This window comes from Neovison vison, chromosome 1 (assembly GCF_020171115.1).
Source record: "Neovison vison isolate M4711 chromosome 1, ASM_NN_V1, whole genome shotgun sequence".
NCBI classification, from domain to species: domain Eukaryota; kingdom Metazoa; phylum Chordata; class Mammalia; order Carnivora; family Mustelidae; genus Neogale; species Neogale vison.
This window is the reverse complement of record NC_058091.1, coordinates 86,099,725-86,112,898: the sequence shown is the minus strand read 5'-3', so window position 1 is coordinate 86,112,898 and position 13,174 is coordinate 86,099,725. Positions and strand designations below refer to the sequence as shown.

The 13,174-nt window shown below is 47.5% G+C and overlaps 1 protein-coding gene across 4 annotated transcripts in view; it reads left to right on the top strand.

Moving 5' to 3' along the window:
- KIF6 (kinesin family member 6) overlaps positions 1-13,174 on the top strand; it is a 472,725-nt gene that overhangs the window by 453,779 nt on the left and 5,772 nt on the right. For all 4 annotated transcript variants that reach the window (XM_044250472.1, XM_044250466.1, XM_044250478.1 and 1 more), the window contains 3 exons: positions 490-587; positions 10,804-10,893; positions 12,458-12,564. In XM_044250472.1, the coding sequence (XP_044106407.1) occupies positions 490-587; positions 10,804-10,893; positions 12,458-12,564 (295 nt within the window). The remainder of the gene's footprint in view (positions 1-489; positions 588-10,803; positions 10,894-12,457; positions 12,565-13,174) is intronic.

Below are 13,174 nucleotides of genomic sequence, written 5' to 3'. Positions count from 1 at the left end.
GGGCACTCTGCCAAGACTCGGAGATGCTGCCGTTGAAGCCGTGCTCACAAGCCCTGTGTGGAGACATGCAGGGTTGGTGGGGCGCCACTCTTCCTGTAGATGAAGAGCTCAGTGGATTTCTCCTGCCTCCAGTAGCATCTCTTCAGGGGACGAGGGGAGGCAAAAGCAGAGAGGACTTCTGGAGAATTGTCAGATCGCATTTTAAACCCTTTTTCCTACCTACAAAAATGAACACATGCTCAATTTGGAAGGCGGAACACAGAAAGGAACAAAGAATACATCAACCATTATCCACAATCCCACCAACCAGAGACAATATTTTGATGCCCATCATCATAGCCATGCAATGTCTAGCTTAATTTTTTTCTCCCACACATGTTGTACATAGCAACTTTGAGAGCAGGTTTTCTCACCTTAAAAAATACATCAAGGACATTTTCCCGTATCAGGGAAAAGGTCATACTGTGAAACTCTTTCTTGGTCCAACAGGTAAACTCGCCAGCAACGAATTCGCTCAATCACATGAGGCCCTTTCCCCAGACACCGGAGTCCCAGCAGGAAAGGTCTCAGCTTGTCGCTAACAGGAGGTAAGGAGAGAACTCTACCAACAGAGGGAGGATGCAAGAAAGATTCCCCACCTCTTCCCCATCTGTTTTTGCTGCTCTAAGTGTGTCTCTATAGGCCTCCTGACCCAGGGAATGAATCGCGTGTACTGTGGCGTTGGCTATAGATACTCAGGCCAATGGCTTTCGGATGTTTTGAGCAACGGTTGTTGAGCACACCTCCTTGGTCCTTCTCCCCTGGCTCTGACAGCCAGCAGACCTACTGCCATGGCAACAAGAGACAAGTGGTTTAACTGTATGAAGCCCTGGTCCTGCCCCCTGGGTAGGAAGAAGGGGCTGGCAGTAGAGGGAAGGGAGGGTGTGGCATGGGAGAGAGAGGGGGATGTTGGTGGTAGATCAGAGGTTAGCAGGCATGCCAGGATACAGAGGAGCTCTGGGAAATGACTCTGTCCTAGCACAGACTCAGAACAGAGGTGGGCAGCCTCCCATGAGGACAGCCTCCACCCGAGGACAGCCCAGAGCCAGTTTCCTTGATTGCTGGCATGATCCAGAAGGGACTCCACTTCCTCTGACCCTACGCCCTCTGACCTACCTTCTGAAGGTAGGTTCCTTCTCATGCCATCCACATGATTACCTTTCCAACCACACAACTCGGGTGGTAAGGCCAAAGACGCAGGCCTCAACTACGCTCCCTCTCCCAGACAGATCCACTACTGTCAGGACAGAGGCCAGGGAGGCACAAGTGGGGCATTGGCCTCTGCCACCAAGGAGCAATCCTTTGACTGGATTGGAATAGGGACTGAGCTCTCAAGGTGGAAAATGTGAAATAGAGCTTTTGAAAGAGGTAGCGGGGCACCTAAGTGGCTCAGGCAGTTAAGTGTCTGCCTCTGGCTCAGGTCATGATCCCAGGGTCCTGGGATCGAGCCCTGCTTGGGCTCGCTGCTCAGTAGGGAATCTGCTTCTCCCTCTCTCTCACCCACCACCCTCTTCACCCCACTGGTGCTCTCTCTCTCTCTCTCTCTCTCTCTGTCTCTCTCATGTTCACTTTCTATCTCAAACAAATAAAATAAAGAAAGAAAAGAAGGAAGGAGGGAAGAAGGAAAGAAGTGGTGGGTTCAGGGGGGCAGGTTGTGTCAGTATCTTTAATGTGATGTTATGAGAATGTCACAGGAGTTTTTTTTAAAGATTTTATTTATTTCTTTGAGAGAGAGAATGATCAGGGAGAGGGACAGAGGGAGAAGGAGAAGCATACTCCCCACTGAGCAGGGAGCCCAACAGGGTACTCCACCCCAGGACCCTGGGATCATGACTTGCGCCGAAGGCAGTTCTTAACCAGAGCCACCCAGGCATTCAGCCTCTATGCTCTTCTTCTCAAAATCCTATAACCCCAGTCCAGTCATGAGGAAAAAACCAGGGGACACTCTACAAAATACCTGACCAGTCCTCCTCAAAACTGTCAAGGCCATCAAAAATAAGAAAAATGTAAAAAACTGTCACAGACAAAAGGCAACTGAGGAGACAGGACAACAAAATGCAAACTGCGAGCCTGGATGGGGTCCTAGGTCAGAACAACACATTAGGGAAAAACTAAGAAACTTCAAGTAAAGCATGGACTTTAATTAATAATCATGTATTGGCATTGTTTCATTAGTTGGAAAATTTGTACCATACCAAGGTAAAATTGTATGACAAGGGAAACTGGGTATGAGGGACATGGAAACCCTTTGTACTATCTTGGCAACTTTTCTGTAAACCTAAAACTATGTTTGTGTTGCTGTTTGTAATATGGTTGACACACTACATTGTTAAATTAATGCAGGTTTACAACATAGTAATTCCATAAGTCTATACCTTATGCTATCATCTGAAACTATTATTTAAAAAGAAAATTAAAAAGGTCAGCCAGTGAGCCCTCCATCACCTTATCGACATTTTCCCTGGGCTTCTGCTCACCCCTCCCCCCAAAGCTGGCCCTAGGTGCCAGCACTTCCACTTATGTCCCAGTTTTAGGAAACACCTCCTATCTGAGCCCCTAAATCCAAGGTCAACAGCAGGGAAAGTGTGTTCTGTTTGGTTATACTGGTGTTTTAAAAGGTAATGTAGATACAGAAATGAAAAAATTGCTAAGCTAGACTTTATTAAAACCTAAAACACTTCTCTGCAAAGACACTGCTAAGAGAAAGAAAAGATGAGCCACAGACTAGGAGAAAATATTTTCACAAAACATGTATCTGATAAAGGACTTGTATTTCAGAATACACAAAAACTTAAAATTTGACAAATAAGGAAAACAACCCAATTTAAAAATGGACAAAGTGTCTGAATAGCCACCTCACCCAAGAAGATTTACAGATATATGTGTACGACAAAATGCTCAAAATCATATGGCATTAAGAAATTGCAAATTAATATTTGCAAACGACATATCAGATAAAGGGCTAGTATCCAAAATCTATATAGAACTTACCAAACTCAACACCCAAAGAAAAAATAATCCAATCAAGAAACAGGCAGAGTGGTGCAACCACTCTGGAAAACAGCATGGAGGGTCCTCAAAATGTTGAAAATAGAGCTACCCTATGACTCAGCAATTGCACTACTGGGTATTTACGCTAAAGATACAAATGTAGTGATCCGAAGGGGCACGTGCACCCAAATGTTTATAGCAGCAATGTCCACAATAGCCAAACTATGGAAAGAACCTAGATGTCCATCAACAGATGAATGGATAAAGAAGATGTGGTATATATACACAATGGAATACTATGCAGCCATCAAAAGAAGTGAAATCTTGCCATTTGTGACAACGTGGATGGAACTAGAGAGTATCATGCTTAGCGAAATAAGTCAATTGGAGAAAGACAACTATCATATGATCTCCCTGATATGAGGAAGTGGAGATGCAATGTGGGGGTTTGGAGGGTAGGAAAAGAATAAATGAAACAAGATGGGATCAGGAGGGAGACAAACCATAAGAGACTTAATCTCACAAAACAAACTGAGGGTGGCTAAGGGGAGGGGGGTAGGGAGAGGGTGGCAGGGTTATGGACATTGGGGAGGGAATGTGCTATAGTGAGTGCTGTGAAGTGTGTAAACCCAGCAATTCACAGACCTGTACCCCTGAGGCTAATAATACATTAGATGTTTATTTAAAAAGAAGAAAGAAAGAAAGAAAGAAAGAAAGAAAGAAAGAAAGAAAGAAGAAAGAAAGAAAGAAAGAAAGAAAGAAAGAAAGAAAGAAAGAAAGAAAGAAAAAGCAAATTGAAGCAACAATGAGATTCCTCTGCAAACCTATTGGAATGGCTAAAATCCCAAAACACTGACATCCACAAATGCTGGAGAGGATGTGGAGCTACAGAAACACTCTGTCTTTGCTGGTGGGAATGCAAAACGGTATGGTCCTTGGGAAAACAGTTTGGTGGTTTCTTATTAAATGAAACATATTCTTACCATACGATTCAGCAGACATGCTCCTTGGTATTTACCCAAACGAGCTGAAAACTTATGTCCATACAAAAAAACCTATGCGTGGGTGTGTACAGCAACTCTATTCATAATTGCCCTAAGCTAGAAGCAACCAAGATGCCCTTCAAATGATGAATGGATATATGAACAGTGGTATATCCAGAAGATGAACTACTATGCAGTGCTAAAAAGAAATGAGCTATTGAGCCATGAAGAGACATAGAGGAAATTTAAATTTATATTACTGAGTGAAAAAAGCCAATGTGAAAAGGCTACATACTGTGTGATTCCAACATGATATTCTGGAAAGGACAAAACTGTGGAGGCAATAGAAAGACTAGTGATTGCCAGTGTGAGAAGGGAGGGGTGGAAAGGAGGAATGGGGGAACACCGTGAATTTTTAAGGCAGTGAAATTATTCCATGTGATACATAATGGTGGGCATATGATAACACACATTTGTTAAAATCCATAGAACTGTACAACTGAAAGAGTGAATCCCCAGATAAACTGTAGACTTGAATTAATAACAATGTATCTATATTGGTTCATCAGTTGTAGCGAATGTACAAAGCTAATGCAAGATATGAATAATAGGGGAAACCACAAGGCTCGAGAGGGGAGTTATATGGGAACTCTCTGTACCATCTGCTCAATTCTCTTACAGAGATCTAAATTCTCTTATAGAAAATTTAAAACTTCTCAAAAAAATTATTCTATCAATTTAAATTATTTAAAACATCAGTGTAAGTAGACTTGCTCTACGGCAATACAGGCAGCTTAGCACTAATGTCCTACAGTGGTCCTGTCTGTGCTTTCCCTCAGGTACCTTCCAACCTCTGGGACACTTGAGTTTGTAACCCCTGTATAGCTATCTCCTTCCCCTGAAACTCCTGGACTGCACAGAACGTGTCTGAAAAACACTGACCCAACATTTCCTTGGTCATTGCTCTGGCTCAGTCCCGAGCCTGTTGTGTGTTTCACACATTAATAAGGTCTCTTCCCAATGATGAGGCTCAGAACCCCTGGCTATTTCCCCAGCCACTTTTCCAGATCTCTTGCATGTTTCCTTACTGATAGAAATATCCTGTCCAACAAATAGGAAGCTCCAACTTTAAGTTTTCTTTAGTTTCAAAGACAATGCATTGTGAGCACATGTATGTGTGTGTGTGTGTGTGTGCGTGCGTGTGTGTGTGTGTGTGTGTGTGTGTGTGTAAAGGCCCAGTACACACACTCCAGGACTATAAGGTGGAAATAGACTATGCCTGCCAAGTAAAGTTCAGAACCCTGAATTTCAAAGGTGTGTATCAGATTACCCATGGGAGCTTTTCTCAAAATCTTGCTTCCAGAGCACTACCCCAAACCCCTTCACTGACTGCTGTCAGGAAGGTCTTTGGAGAGATGGCCCAGATAGGCCTTGGAGTGCTGTTCAACCCCAGTGGCAGCCAGTGATCTGGCTGTCTTCTAACCCTCTGAGATAACCAAGTTTTCTGAATGGTGTTTGCTAAGACACCTCAAATGCAGGTGGTTGGCACCCCTAAACTCCCCACACACAGCAGTTTGGATACCCAAAATTGTAGTCAGAAAGTTTGCAATAGGTGAGAGGAAAAGCTCCCTGCTAGAGCCTGAAAAGGCAGAGGTATAGGGGCTCCACCTCTGACAAAGAAATCACCTGTCACGTGCTTTATAATGCTGGCAGAAAAGAACTCACAGGACTCTAGCAGGAGTGAGACAGGAAGGACACGATGTCCCACGTCATCGTGGCTTCTCAGACCTTCTCTGCCAACACCCAGCAGTGGAGGATGAGTTGTCAGTGTCCTTAAATTCCCCTGAGGAGACAGCTTTAGCTCTCTTCTCTTATTTCTTTTTATTTCTCTTTTCTTCTCCTGGGCCTTGTAGGCCAAGCACCAAGCAAATGTGCAACATAAATCATTGTCCCCATTTTTTAAAATTTATTTATTTTCAGGAAAACAGTATTCATTATTTTTTCACCACACCCAGTGCTCCATGCAATCCGTGCCCTCTATAATACCCACCACCTGGTACCCCAACCTCCCACACCCCTGCAGATGAGAACACTCGGGCTCTGAGAGGTCAACTGACTTGCTCAGGGTCTCCCAGCTAATCAGTGGTAAGGCAGGGTTGGAACCCAGGCCTGTCAGTCTCCAGCTACTCTGCTCACTCCTCACCTCAATGACTGCCCTTGAGAGGCACATGTATTTTCTGTTGCTTAGTAAGAGGGGCATTTTCCAGCCCATATTCTGTGCTATTCCGTATAACCATGCTTTCTTTGTATTGTGCCACATGCCAGGTCCTCCTGCTTGGGCCTTCTGCTCTTTCCATGTGTCCACAGCCTAATTTTCTCAAGGGGCCAGGATTCTCAAAAAGTAAATCTCCCCTTGCCTACAGAGCCAACCTCTGTTTGGAAAACCAGCCCTCATGCTACTGGCCCCCACCATTTCTGCTGAGAAGCCCTGATTTCCACCCCCCTCATTTAACTAACTGAGGCCCAGAAAGGAAAAGGGATGTTTCTCTCGCTGTCATTGATAATACAAAGAGCTACAGCTTAGTCCTGAACTTCAGGCTCCAGGCTGAGCGGTGGTGCTGCCTTTCTTCCTACTTTCCCTTCCCCCACCCCCTCCCTGCCTCTTCTCCTCTCTTGGCTTCACTCCAGCACTCTATTCTTCCCCATTCCTTTCTTCCACTTTCTTGCTCTGCTCATCTTTATCCCCAACTTCCATTGCCCTTCTCCCTCTTTTTTTCCCTTTCCCTTCTCCCTAGACTTGTTGCCCCTCTTCCATGCTCTCCATTAGCCAAGGCTGCCTCTCCATATTGCTTTTCCATTTGTCCCCTCTGCCACCAGCCTTTACCTGCCAGCTTCTGTGAAGGAGTGCCCACCATGGAAAAGGCTAAGAACCAGCCACTGGGCAGGGCCTTCTAGAATCTTCCTGAGGAACCAAGAATCATGCTCCCCTCCTAGCACCGACCTGTGAGAAAAGTAGTGTCTTGGCATTCCTGAACATTCCTTAGATAGTTCAGGTGAAAGAGAGCCTTCGCCCCAAAGCTCTGCGCAGTGGATTTCAGAGGTGTGCATCACATCACCATGGGTTACCTGCAAGGAGTTCCCTCGGTTTAGATTTCCACAAAGGATGTCTGAAACAAATCATCATTTTAGTTCTTTCAAGCAGCATGCTCTTGTGCAAGACAGTCCCACACACCCCCTTGCGGATTTCCTCGACTCATCTTTGAGATGCATCAAGGTCCCTCTGCAGGGACACCACAAGCAGACAAATGTGCCAGGGAATGGAAGAGCTGCAGGGGCAAGAGAGCCAGAGTCTGCTGGCTGTCCTCCCCCCACCTCCAGAGCGTCTGCTCCACATGGACACGCTGCAGGCCTGGGGCTTGTCCTCTGCTCCTCAGGTTCTGGAAGAAACTTCCTCAGGGATGCCCAGGGCCTGCGGACCAATCACAGTAAATTCCCAGCACTCTGACTGGCAACCCAGGAGACCTATTATTAATACTACCTATTAATCCTTATTAAGAAAAAGATAGTTAATTCTGATGGCTGGTGTGTTCTTTCTCCAGAAGGCATGTCAACATGAGAAATGAATGCAGTATGCAAGGCTGGTTGGTCAGGAAAGAGGAAAAAAAGTAATCTGTGGTGGGATCCTGAGGGTCAGAAACTGAGCTGTGGCAGCCAGGCGCACTCGAGTAGCTTCAAGACTGGAAGAGTCAACTCCCTTAGGACCCCCAAGCCTTCATGGTGTGCCGTCCTACTGCACAGTCGTGGCAAGATGCTGGGCAACTGGGCTTCGGCAGAGGGTGTTGAACACCCCCATCTTTCCACGGTGTGATCATGATACCTTGCTGCCCTGTCCATATCCATCTCCACCCCTCTGCCATCCACTACCAACCTTAATATTTTGTACCCATGGACCTCCCTGGATTTTTAGACAAGGAGCCTCTGGGGACCCACTGGGAATCCATTGAGTTAATGAGCCATTTGAGTGCCTGCGACCTGATTTTGCAAGACTTGCTACAGTTTCCACACTGACTTTGGCCTGGCATAATCCAAGCTCCTACAGAATGGAAAGTTCTTTCTCCTTCCCTCCTGGAGGCCTGCACCAGAAACCATTCAGGAGTCCTGATCATTGGCCACTGTTCTCCAAGGAAAAGCGTGCAGAGCCTGCCACCTTGTGGCTGCCTCTGGTTCTACAGCACCCCAACCAGAAGCACAGATGCTCCTCTCCCCCCACCACCCAGTGGAGTCTCTGGGATGCAAGGAAATAGGCGTGAGGGTGGCTCGGATTCCCAGGCCCTGATATCTCTTTCCATGTGTTTGACCCACAGTCTCGAACCTGTGGAGGCAGGCCCAGGAAAAGAGGTCCAGCAGCTAGCTGAGTTGGGAGAGAGCAGAAGGCTAGAGTGAGGGAAAGTGTTGTATTTATGGGTGAGGCAGCAGGTTGTCTGGCCTGTGGAGCACCTCAAACTGATGGTTCAGGCTAGGCAAAGCCGGCCCCCCTGTCCAACCCCAACCCACCTCGCAGCCTGAGTGTCCCCATCTGTAAAGGAAGTTTCTGACCAGGTGACCTTTCAGGTCTCTTCCAGCTCTGATATGGTGCCTAGACAGGACCATCCCAAAGCAAAGGAGAGAATCCCAGTCTGTCACTGGCATCCTGGGACAGCATTGGCCTCTTCACCTCCCAAGGGGCAGTGTTGGGTTCTGCTGTTTGTAAGCAGGAATCCAAGGCAAGGTGCACCCATCAGGCAGCTTGAATGAATCAGATGCCTGCACCATTGGGTCTGATTCATCACTCAGGGGCAGGGGCTGGTCAGTGGGGGTGGCAAGGGGTGAGCTATGCATCTCCAGCCGAGTCCGGTTGATAAAGTGTCATGGTTGAGAGCACAGATCCTGACCCCTCACAGAATCATGGATGACATTCAGATTCTGCCCTTAGCCAGCTGGTAAGGAACTTCTTTAACCTCCCTAAGCCTCCATTCTCTCACTTGTGTAATGGGGAAAATGAGGCTCTTGGCAGGAGAAAATGGCATGATGTGTGCCGAGCACTTTCCAAGACTTGGTGAGTAGACAGCGTCTATAAATGCCATCAGTTCTGTGAGTGTGCACTGTTCTTCCAAGTTCAGGGAAGAATGACCCCAAAGGCAATTGAGACATCATCCCGGCTGCCTCCATTTCAAAAGTGGTGGGCATTGCCTTGCTTTCAACAGAGCAGATAGCCTCTACCCAAGTTGTTGGGCAGGGCCTCCCTGCAGAACCATGAAGGCATGACCCCAGCCCTGCAGAGCCCAGCAGGGCCTTTGCTCAGTGAGTCTAGAAGACAGGACCATCATGCCAGTGATGGGAGAACACTGGACCAGAGAGGATAATTTTCAAGGCTTAAGAGCTCATGGAGTTTGCATTGCTAGGTTTCACATCTGCTTGGGACCTCACAGCTCTTCCTTCTGTCTTCTTCCTCCCTTGTGGAATGGGGATGTCTAACTTGTGCCTGTCCACCACTGTGTTTTGGAAGCATATCACATGTCTGTTTTCCCAACTGGTGAGTTCCACCTCAGGATGATATGACTTCCAGTCTCACCCATATCAGATTTAGATGGGACTTTGGACTTTGGAGTTGATGCTGGGACAAGTTAAGGCTTTGGGGGCTGGTGAGATGGAAGGAATGTATTTTGCACATGAGAAGGACATGACTTTGCCAGGAGTGGAGGGAGAGGGCAGGTTAGGATGTGATGGACTTAATGTGTCCTCTAAAAATTGATTTGTTGAGGGGCGCTTGGGTGGCTCAGTGGGTTAAGCCGCTGCCTTCGGCTCAGGTCATGATCTCAGGGTCCTGGGATCAAGTCCCACATCGGGCTCTCTGCTCAGCAGGGAGCCTGCTTCCTCCTCTCTCTCTCTCTGCCTGCCTCTCTGCCTACTTGTGATCTCTGTCTGTCAAATAAAGAAATAAAATCTTTTAAATAAATAAATAAAAATAAAAATTGATTTGTTGAAACCTAATCCCACATATGATGTTATTTGGAGGTAGGTCTTTAAGTCACAAGAATGGAGCCCTCATGAAGGAGATTAGCACCTTCGTAAGAGGCAGAGAGCTAGCTCACTCTCTTTCCAGCCTGTGAGAACACAGGAAGAGTTTGGCGATCTGCTGGAAGAGGACCGGCCTGAGAACATGATCATGCAGTACCCTGACCTCAGACTCCCAACCTCTAGAACTTTGAGAAGCGAATTCCAGTTGTGTGAGACACAGGTCTAGGATATTCTGTGATAGCAGCCTGAGTTGACCACGACACTGTCCATGACATGGGATTCCTGGCTCCTCTCGTAGTCAGCTCAGGTTGCCATAACAAAATACCATAGACGAGCTGTCTTAAACAATAGGAACGTATTTATTTCTCACAGTTCTAGAAGTGGGAATTCCCAGATCAAGGTCCAACAAATTCAATTGTTGACAAGGACCCTCTTCCTGGCTACAGACAGCACATTCTCGCTGTGTCCTCACATGGTAATGAACTCTGATCTCACTTCCTCTTCTTGTAAGAGCACCAGTCCCCTCAAAGTCACCCACCCCCATGACCTCATCAAGCCCAATTACCTCCCAAAGTCTTCCCCTCCAAATATATCACACTGGGGTTTAGGGCTTCAACAGATGAATTTGGGGAGACACATGCATTCAACCCATACATCTCCTAATATAAACCTAAATTTCTTGTCTGTAAACCTCCTCCCATTCCTTTTCCTTTTGTCATTTTTTCTTTTGCAGTGATGTGAACACCAGGAAAATCTTGCCCTCGCCTCACCCCATCCCACAGAGTTGGGGGCACAACAGCACCAGCGCCTCCCTGGAAAGCAGGTCTGTCTTCTCCTCTTCTGATGCCTGTGACAGTACCTGCTATACGTGGGATGAGTCAAAATTGCCAGTTCTCTTCTCCCACATCCAGAGGAGCCCCTTGTCTGGTAGCCACACAGACAGAGCTCAGGGCTGGTCTACCCCGGTACCCTAGGAATACTATGGAGTCTCTCATAGATGCTGAGTGACAAAGCTGGAGTGTTTTCTCCCAGGGGTCTTGGTGGCTCCGTGCAGGCAGACTTGCTTCAAGTCTCCTTGTAAAGAGATGTACCCATGGCCATTAAAGGAAAGAATTGCTGGCTCACAGGTCTTTCCAGTCCCACCACAGGGTCCCCAGGCAGGGAAGGACAGAGAGTTGACAAGACTAGCCTCAGGCCCTGTGCACTGTTCACTGCAGACTGAACAAAGCTGACAAGACCTCTCCCCAGCAGTGCTCTTTGTGCCCTCTAACTAGAAGGCTTGAGCACCCCTCTTCACCTACATACCCTCCAAACTGTCCGAGGGTGAGGTCCAGCCACACTCCTCCTGGAGCCCAGACAGAAGCAATACCCCCTTGGGACCCGCGGGACCACTTCTGGATTGCAGCTGGATGCCAACACAATTACTTGTGATCGTGAACAGCCCTTTATTATGTCCTGTCCTCACTGCCTTCTAAGAGAGTGGATACTGTCACTTGCTGTGTGGAGTGACAGGATGTGAGTTATGCTTGGCGAGTCAGGAGGGAACTGCTTTGAATTTTCTGTAGTGGCAATGTGTTGGATGGGAAAATAAGAGGTAGAAAAGCACAAACATTCTTCCTTTTTTTAAGGGGATTTCTTGGAAATTCCACACTTCTCATAAATCTCATTGGTTGGAACCTGGTCACCTGACCACACATAGCTGCAAAGGAGGCTGGGAAATGTAGTTTTTTTTTCAGCCATGGTAACATACTCAGCTAAATACATTTTTATGAAGAGAGGAGAGAATAGTTATCTGTCCCAGGAGCAACTAACGAAGCTATGGTAGAGTAAGGGTACACATAGGGGAGATGTCCTAAAGGATGTGCCATCTAAGTTGGGTGCTGAAGGAGACAGTCAAGCCCCAGGTGGAACAGACTTGGTGGAGGCAGGGGTTGGGAGGGATGGGGAAGGTGCTCAGACAAAGCACATTCACCCATGCAAAGGTCTTGAAGTAGAACAGTCCAGGGAAAGGAAACAGCTAAAGCAAAGGTTCTGAGGCCAGAAGGAACTCATGTTACTGAGTAACAGAATAACAGAAAGAAGGGCAGGGTGGCCAGAACATAGTATGCAAGGGGCCAGATTACACAAGAAGAGAGTCTGAGTTTCATTCCAAGAGTGATGTGAGAAGCCACTAATGGGTTTAAGGGCTCGGGTTAGGGGAGCACATGACACGTTTGCACGTGAAGGGATTGCTGTGGCTTCTGCCCAGATACAGTGGAGGGATGAGGAGGCCATCCCACGACCTCCTGGGTGAGATCGGGTCACTGATCTACGCAAAGCACTTTGGAAAGGTAAGCGTGGGGTCCAAATGTAAGTCGCAGTGATGCGTGACTTGTGGTTGTCCTCAGCATCTCTGAGAGGCCAGCGTCATCCATCCCTCTCACCGGGGACAGCCAGACGGACTCCGACATCCTGGCATTCATCAAGGCCAGACAGAGCATTCTCCAGAAGAAATGTAAGTACACCTTCCTCCACAGCTCTGCTCACCAGCCCTTGGGAATGGAGGGGGAAGGCCAGAGCAAAGAGTGGGCTGAGAAGGAAATAGGAAGCTTCCTGCCTATTCCTGAAACCACAGGACTGACCCTGTGATCACCTCACATGTGCCTGGCCTCTGCTTCCTCCAGGAAAAAGCTCCAGGAGGCGACATCACAAACACCAGGACAGACCCAAGGGGGCAGCGGGCCCAAGCACTCCCACTCTTCCTGGCAAAGCTTCCCGCCCTCTTCCAGATCTTCAGCTCCTTGTGTTCTCTGTTCCCAAAGCCATTCACCTCTGTTTAGCCCTCTCCATACAAGAGGCTGAGTGATGGTTTGATAACTTGAATCCCCACCTAGAAATATCACTCTCCTATTGGAGCCTGGTTCTTACCAGTGAGTTGGAGACGTAATCACCATCTGAAGGCTCAGGCCTGAGGACACCTTTAACAGTTAAGGAAGAAACACCGGTGGCGTGTCAGACAACGGGAAGAGAAAGAAAAGGTCCTCCCTGGCCTTTGTCACCTCCTCCCCCGCCCCCCCCATCTTCCTCTTGGCAGCTGCCCCCTGACTGTAGACAGGCCTTCTCTT